This window comes from Panthera pardus, unplaced genomic scaffold, assembly GCF_024362965.1.
Source record: "Panthera pardus isolate Hobbes unplaced genomic scaffold, ASM2436296v1 HiC_scaffold_11, whole genome shotgun sequence".
Lineage (NCBI taxonomy): Eukaryota > Metazoa > Chordata > Mammalia > Carnivora > Felidae > Panthera > Panthera pardus.
In genome coordinates this window covers 73,444,943-73,453,274 of record NW_026526666.1, presented here as the reverse complement: position 1 = coordinate 73,453,274, position 8,332 = coordinate 73,444,943, and the positions used below count along the sequence as shown (strand labels likewise).

General features: G+C 62.1%; 1 protein-coding gene across 1 annotated transcript; it reads right to left on the bottom strand.

Annotated features, from left to right (window-relative positions):
• Positions 1-1,369: 1,369 nt before the first annotated feature.
• Positions 1,370-6,844, bottom strand: CLDN19 (claudin 19). Its single transcript, XM_019429224.2, has 5 exons — positions 5,575-6,844; positions 4,385-4,549; positions 4,191-4,275; positions 2,256-2,408; positions 1,370-1,501 (listed from the first exon to the last, which is right to left on the bottom strand). Exons 1-5 carry the CDS (start codon positions 5,795-5,797, stop codon positions 1,453-1,455), a joined length of 675 nt encoding a protein of 224 aa, XP_019284769.1. The 5' UTR covers positions 5,798-6,844; the 3' UTR covers positions 1,370-1,452.
• Between the last annotated feature and the right edge of the window lie 1,488 nt (positions 6,845-8,332).

Below are 8,332 nucleotides of genomic sequence, written 5' to 3'. Positions count from 1 at the left end.
TGTCCAGAGAGCAAGGGCTGCCAAATCCTCGGCTGCGGACAGGAGAGAGGTCCTGGGGAACCGGGAGAGGTGGCACGTCTGGGCCCCACATCCCACCCTGCTCAGCCAGTGCCCGTGACAGGAGCCCTCACTCACACACTCAATTTCCGGGTTCCAAAGTTGGTGTCGGTTGGGGCTCTTTTGGCTATAGGTGACAGAAGTCAAAATTGTTTCGGCAAAAAGGCGGTATTTATTGGGAAGGTGTGGGAATCTCCATGGAGCAGCCCAGACGCAGGAAAGGCGGAGGGAGACAGGGCTTCCTCTCATCTTTCTTCGGCAGGTCCCCTCCGAGTGGCAAGAAATGTGGGCCCGACAGCCCCGAGCTTCAGGCCTCACCGAGGTGCCCACACAGCGCAGTCCCTTAGGAGCTGCCTGAACTCAGTGCCAGGTCTACCCTAGGCCGATTCCGTCTGGATGCCCGGGGTGGAACCTGGGCACCGGGTCCCCGGGTGACTTGAAAGCAGGCAGGAAGTGCTGCATTATAGCTTCCAGCCCCCAGACAGACGTGTCGTTCTCATTCATAACTCGAGAGCCGGGACTCTAAACCCGTGCAGGGTCAGCTGCCCACCCCTCTCGCCAGAGGCTGCAGGCGACGGCCTCTCTTGAGGCAGCCTGTGGACGCCCAGCAGCTGCCTGCCCAGGGCCCTGCGCCCATAATCCCACAGCCCCTCCGCCGCTTGCTCCTTTCCTCCCATCCCCGACCCCCAGGGAGCGTGCCCGCCATCATCTTGTCAGACTTCCTTCAGGCCAAGCTTGGGGGAGAAGGCTGGGCTGCATCCTTGGGCTTTGGTGACTTGATGAGAGAGGTGGTCACAAGACAGGCGTCGGAGGAAGCCAGACAGCTGGCAGAGGAGGGCAGGGGGAAGGCAGAGGACAGTTATGGTCAGCTCTTTCCAGATGGCAGAGGGCAGTGGCCACTCAGAGACTCTGTTTGGGGTGGGTGAGGCCCGAGCACGAGGTGAGGTGCCGATCTGGGTGAATTTTCCCTATCTCCCTCTGAGGACATTTCCCCCTTCTATACTAACATGGTATCTGTACTTCAAGACCAAAAGCCCCTCCAGGCTGGCTCACACACTTCTGCATGAGGACAGGACTCCAGCCACAGTCCCAGGCAGCCTCAGACCACCTCTCCCTACTCTGGCTCCTACAATGTCCCCTCATTCTGGCTCTGAGGTCAGAGCCAGGCTGGGGAGTTTCCTGGAGCCCTGATCAGCACCGGATGTGCTGTGTAACCCACCCTGGAGGTCTGTCTCCCCATCTGTATGTGCAAGGACCCAGGGACCCATCGTAGCCATGCCAGGGACAGATCGAAGGACACCACACTCAAGACTGGATGTTCACTTCTCTTTCCAAAAAATACCAAACACACAGTCTAGGTGTGGCAGGGGGACAGTCGGGCTGGGGACCTGGACATTACACACCCAGGGGGCCCTTGGCGGAGGCGGACAATTTAACAACTGGTCTGAAAGTCAAAAGAGAGGAGAGCTGGTTAGTGGGGTGAGCAACAGGGCAGGGCAGGGGCTGTGGGGTTCAGGCCTAGGAGCAGGGACTGGCCAGTGTGGTCAGACCTGGGCCCTCACAGCAGCCCAACCGGGGGCCCATTCCTGGGAGCGGGGGGTTGTGGGGGAAGGGCACATTCTGGCCTGGCCTTGTGTGTGGATGTGCACGTGGTGCTGGATCTACTGGAAGAGCCTGAGACCTGAACTCAAGGACAGCGGGCCGAGCACGTCTCTTGGTCTTTCTGAACCGTTTCCTCATGTGTAACATGGGGACATTCATCATCCTGGCACTGCCCCCTTCGTGGGGTTGCTGTGAGGAACCTGTCAGCCTGGGAAGGGGACAGACTGTAGCCACCCCAGGTCACGGGGCACCAAGGTCCACCTTTGTGGCCGTGTCCCCGGGGCCGGCACAGCGTAGGCCCTCACGTAGCCCTGCAATGAGTAAATAGCGGCCCGTGAAAGTGACGACATCTGGGCTGGAAACGTGCTGGTGCCCGTGCGTGGTGCAGACGGGTCCCTGCCTGTACCTGGACGTGCACGTGCACCTGCGGGCTGAGTCCTGCCTCTGGCCGCCCTCTGTCTGGTTCTGAGTCTTAGAGTGCAGGGTGGGCGCCTACGTGGGGACAAGCTGCTCAGTGCAGCTCGGGGATGCGCTGTGCCCTACTGGCCCCGCCCAGGGTGGCGCAGGGGACGGCAGAGTGCAGGGCTCAGACGTACTCTCGCGCAGCAGCCGAGGGGCCCGGCCGGTAGGGCTGCGGGCTGCTGTTGGTTCTCTCGGGCTCCGGGCATGTGCAGCAGAGGAAGGAGCCCCCCAGCATGGCCAGGCCGGCGGAGGCCCAGCCCACGAACAGGGCCGAGCCGAACTCGTACCTGCAAGAGGTAAGGAGGATGCCTTCAGGGGTGGCTGCAGGCCCGCCCTGTCCCGGGGCTCCCCCCTCCCAAGGGGCGTGCAGGGTGTGGGGAGCTGAGATCAGGGGCCTCCCAAGCCTCCCCAGTCTCTCTGGATAAGTTCAGATGAATGCCCCCCATTCCCCCTCACCGACATCACCCAGCACAGCCGCATCACCCAGCGTGACCCAGGCCCAGGGCGGCCCGCTCTGTGTGCGTACTCAGGCCCCTTTCCTCATCTGGCCGGAGGAGGGCGTCCAGGGGGGCCGCCGAGTGCCACGGGGAGGAGCAGGGCAATCCCTGCCATCTTTCTCTTGGTCACCCTCTGACCCACAGAACTCCCAGCCTGGGCTCCCTGCTCTCCTCTGGGGCGCGCGGGCCCCTCCACCTAGTGCCCCGTGTCTCCCGCCTCCTGGCCTCTCTGCAGCGCCCCCAGGACTCCCCGCCTCCATGCTTTTGCCTGAGGTGCCCCCCTCCTGGAGGGACCCTGTCTGTGACTCCTGTGCTCCGCTCCTCTGCCTTAAGGGCCCACTTCAGATGCCACCTCCTCCCAGGGTCTTTCCCTGACCCCTTGTGCCTGACCCTGACTCTCACTGGATGGCCATTCAGCCCCCAGGGCTTGCCCGAGCTGAAGGGAGGGCCTGGAGGGCAGAGAGCGCGGGATTCCTCCGTTCCTCCGCGGCTCAGCACAGGGCCAGCATACTGGGTGCCTTGGGAAATGTTGAAGGGATAAGGAACGAGTGCCAGGCTGGTGTCTGTCTCTGAGCTGAGCTGCCTGTTGCTTGGAGATCTTTGTGGCTGGAACTGCCAGCCCCAGGGAACAAGCCCCATGCCTGAGGTCTCCTTTTTCTCCCTCACCACACCTCTGCCTTCTCCAGGGAGCCTTCCAGACTGCAACATCCCCAGCATCTTTTCCTATTCTCCCTCCACTCCGGGGCCCAAGGTCTTTTGGGACGTCTGGGGTGGAGACTGTCCCATTCTCTACTGTGGCAAGCTGAGATGGGAGGTTGGAGCCAGGTGGGCCCAGGCTTTTCACAGAGCCCCCTCTTCTGCCCTCATGCCCTCGGCCTTACTAGTCCTGGTCATGCTAGCTCCTAAATATCTCTGAATGTATTTTTCACTGCTAGCCTCTAGCCCCAAGGCCTGCTCCAGACCTTTGCACTTTACTGGTCTTATCTCCTCCCCACCAACGTTGCATGCCACAGCCAGGATTGTTGGCTGCCTTCTGCCCCAGGATGGGGATCCAAATCTTCCTATGGCCGTAAGGTCCCCCCACATCTGCCCTTACCACTTCTCCAGTCTCCATCTCCCAGCCCAAAGCACCTGCTGCCTTCTGCGGGAATCACAGCAACGGGGTTGCTGAGTGCTCTCCAGGGCCCTGGCATTGTGCTAAGTCCTCTCCGCGGTATCTCACTGAGCCCTCACAACCACGTGTGAGCTGGGTCCTTGGGTCCCAGCTCCATTTTACAGGGAGGAGACCAGGCTCAGGAAGATAAAGGAACTTGCGTTTTCACACAGCAAGCACACACAGAGCTGGGATTTAAACCTGGATCCGGGTTGCTTAGCCCCTGGAGCGCCCTCCACAGGCCTCCTGCCCCTTCAGAGGGCCCAGCCACACCCTGCCTGGCTCCCCGCTCCAGAGCTTCTCAGTGGCGACACCCAGTGCTCATCCCCTGTTTCTCCCTCCAGGTGCCCTGCTGGACAAAGGCAGTGGAGCGGGAGGCCCAGCTTGTCCCCTGGTCCAAGCCGTGCCCTGGCACTCACCTGGCATTGATTGGTGTGCTGGGGTTGAAGAACTCCTGGGTCACCAGGGTGGCATACCACGAGACGGCTGTCAAAGTGCAGAGGCCTAAGGACAAAGGAGGGAGTGCTCAGCCCTTCTCTGGCCCCAGTCGGCCACCCAGAGTGGGGCCACCTGCCACGACCGAGATGGTGGAGAGGGAGCCAGGGACACTCACCTGCCAGGAGGAAAAGGGCACCCCCAGAGATGGCGATGCGGCTCTTGGCAATGGGGTTGCTGTCTCCAACCCGGGTGCACTTCATGCCAACCACACTGAGGACCATGGCCACAAAGCCCAGGAGCACGGCCACCACCATCAGGGCTCGGGCTGACTGGATGTGACCTGGGCAGGGCGGGAGGGACCGAGTAGGTGGTCGGAGAAGAGGGGAGGGGGGGTAGGAGGAGCGGCAGGGTAGTTTGAGTTCTCTCGTCTGCTGCTCTTTGGCAGGTGGCCTCCCTTTGGGGCTTGGCCCACCTTCTCCCAAGCAGTAGGGGTCAGTTCCTCCTGGGGCCTTGCAGATTCAGCAGAAGAAAGAACCAAGGGTGTCCGAGGCCCAGCTCGTCCCAGGTTGGCTCTCGGGCAGGGACGACTTCTCTATCGGTCATTCTGCCTCCTGGTCACCTTCCCCTCTGCCCTCTGAGTCACCCACGGCAGGTATACACCTGCACCCAGGTCAGTCCTGGACCTCAGGCAGCTCAGGAGATCTGGGTCCCTGAAGGAGCCAGGTGATCTGCCTGGATGGGCATGGGGAAGGGGGGTCGTGTGATAGCTGCCCGACTCGGGCCTGTGGGGCCCTGGGCAGAGGGTGGGTGGGCTGGCCTTGAGCCAGGGACAGAGCTCCAGTGGCCCGTTTACAAGCCAACTTGTCAGGCTCAACCCTGCACCCCAGGAGGAGGTGAGGGACCTACGTGCCCAAACGCCATGTGCACAGGCCTGTGTGTAGTGTGGGTCGGTGCACCCAGATGGGGGCATGCGTGTCTAGGTGCAGGCCTGGCACGAAGGTGTGTGTGCACGCAGTGTGTCTGCATAGGGAGTATGGGGAGAAGCGGAAGGGAATGAGCCTCTTTGAGTGCCACGCACCCTTCTCAGCTAACCCTGCCACAGTCCTGTACTCTCCTCTACAGATGAGGACAAGAGAACACAGAGAAGGGGTAGTGGCTCCTTTAAGGTGAGCTCGGATCGTGGCTGCCAGAGCCAGAGCCCCTGCCCTCCACGGAGCACCGGGCTGGCCTGGATTTTCTAAACGCACAGGGATAGGGGCTGGAGAATGAGGCCCAGCGCAGGTGGCAGGCTGTGGGCAAGCCTCCTCCAGACTCCCCCCTTCCCCCTCATCCCACCTCCCCCCACCCAGCCGGTGGGAAGCCTACCTTCCAGGGCGAGCAGGGAGTCGTAGAGTTTGCACTGCACCTGCCCTGTACTCTGGGAGGCACAGGACATCCAGAGCCCTTCGTAGAGGCCCACGGCCGTGATGATGGCGTCGCCCGCGTACGAGGACTGCTTCCACTGCGGGAGGGCTGTGCTGGCGATGATGCCCACCCAGCCACCCAGGGCCAGGAAGTAGCCCAGGAGCTGGAGGCTTGAGTTGGCCATGGCCCAGGGGAGGGGAGGAGGGGGCTGGAGGTCCCAGGGCTCAGGGCCGGGCCAGGATCCCTGGGGAAGCTGGGGTCATGGCCAGGTGAGAGGAACAACTGGGTGGGGGGTGAGGGAGCGGCGAGTGGCCAGAGGCTGAGAAGGAGAGGTGGCAGCCCAGCAGCGGCAGCGGCAAAGGCAAAAGCTCTGGGCTCTAGAATGCAGGGGGAGGCCGAGGGGCCCGGAAGGCCAGGGGCCCGCCCACAGCAGCTGCCTGAGCCAGGGCAGGGTCCCCAGCAAAGCTCCTGCCAGCCCCCTGGGGGTGGAGGGTGGGGCCCTGGCCCAGGTGGGTGCCTCGGCCCCGCCTCCCAGGGAAAGAGAGGGGAGGGGCTGGGAGGAGTGACCCTGCTTGCCCTCAGGGCCTTCCTGCCGGGGAACCCCCTTTAGCAACCGTGCACATGTCCTACAATTTTAATTCCTGCCCCAGCACCAGCCCTGAGATGATGGACTTTGCTGTTGCTTGGCTGACCTGCCCCTTGGGTTTTCTGTCCTCTGTAGGACAGAAAGGAAATGGAATCCCACTTTGCGTCAGGTAAGACTAGAGTTAGACATCAGAGAGAACTTTCTGGAGAGGGCTCTGAGGCCAGATCCAGATGTGGAGAGACTGGGCTGGGGAGGGGATGTTGCGGAGAGGGAATCCCGGGTTCTGGGGGTAGGGGGGAATATGTATCAAAAACAGGGGAGGCCAGGCCAGGGAATATGCACTGTGGGGTCTGAGATCTGAGGGGGGCAGAAGGACCCCAACAAGGCTGGGCCAGACCTGGCTGCCAGCCAGCAAGGGGCCTGGTCGGGGAGGTGGGAGATAGGACTGACCTCCTGGCATCAGTCTGAAGGAAGGCAGACTGTTCAGCCCCGTTAATCCCCTTGCTGGCTGGTTTAGCAGCCCCTGCTGGGGCCGGAGGCACGGGGCCCTGGCCTCCAGCTCCAGAACAGCCTGGCGGGGAGCCGTGGCCTCTGCACATTCCTGGGGTTCAGGCTGCCCCTCCTAGCTCCCCACACCCTCCTCCTCTCTCCCATCCCAGCTCAGCCCTCTGGAACAGGGGAATGTTTAACTCTCCTCGAGCTCATTAGCAATCCCCTCACGTTCAGTTTGGCCCCGTGGGCACCGCCAGGCGTGGGTGCAGGGGGAATGCCACAATCTTGCTCCTACTCTGGCCAGCGCCCCGCCTCCTGGCTGCCCTCTCCATCCCCAGCGGCCCACCTGCCTTTCCTGGACCACACTGGGGGAAAGCAGGGTCCTGCCGTGGACCCCCCCACCCCCACCCGCAGCCTTCCTCCCCCACAGGCCGGCCCCCCTCCGCAGGGACTCGTCCCCAGCCTGCTCCCTCACATTCTTCACGTGGCTATGCAAACGAGAGGGTGCCAGGCACTGCACAGACAATGGCTGCCCTGTGCACCCGCCCAGGGCGTGGGCCCCTGGTATGGCCTGCAGCTCCAGCAGCTGGGGGCAGGGGTGGGCGCTGCTGGCCTGCAGTTCCAAACCCCGGGCCCCCTCTGTGCCTGGACAGCCAGGGCCACGTGGATCCACGGACACACAGACCTGCTTCCTGGGACACCCCGAGGGTCCCCAAACTCAAAGGGGGCCTAGAGCTGTTGTAGAGAAGTCAGGGTGGGTTGGGATCCCGTTTCTACCGCAGACAGTTCGGACACAGTACGATCCGGGGAAACAGAGGACATCGCCGGAGCCCAGAGCAGAGACTTCTGGGGATGAAGTGAGCATCCTTTCTGCGCCCAGAACCGTCTAGTCCTCAGGGCAGCTCTCTCCGCCCCAGTGGAGGCAGGCCCTCCACTGACAATGAGCCAAGGTGGAGAGGTAGCCTACCCTGGGCGAGGACACAGCAGGTCTGTGCGCTAGAGCCACATTGACCCCACACCCCGCCTTTCTGAGGAGGACTCTGATCAATGAGGGGGCCGAGAGCCAAAGAGGGGAAGTGAGCCACTTAGGGTCACATAGCTGTCTCCAAGAGCAAAGTCTGGGGGTGCTGAGGCCTCGGATATACGGGGATGCCTATACACCCCTCCGTCCAGGGCATCCCTCCCTCCTACTGGGGACCCAGAGCCACTTTGTGGTCCAGAATGAGGCTCACCTCCCCTCTGAAGCTTTTCTGTGTAACCCTCCTCTTTGTTACTTGAGGTTTCAAGACTGCTCTACCAGAATGTTCTCTCCTACCCTGAGGGCCTTCCCTCACCAAGGTTCCAGCCTTTTGGAATCCAGATCCTGCTCCTGGGTGGGGTCCCCTGCTACGCCTGCAGTCCAGTGACTCCCAGGCCTGTGGGGAAAGCAGGAACACTCAGGGCCCCAACTCAACCTCCATCAGGAACTAATTAGAAACTGCCCTGGGGTGCCACATGTCCCTGCCTAAGCGCTTTCACTTAGGTTACAAGGCTTCTGGCTTTACCTCTGCCACCAAAAAGCTGTGGGACAGGCAAGTCCCTTAGCCCCTCTGAGATAAAATAGGGATAATAGCACTGGCCCTGTCTAGTTCATCATGGCGA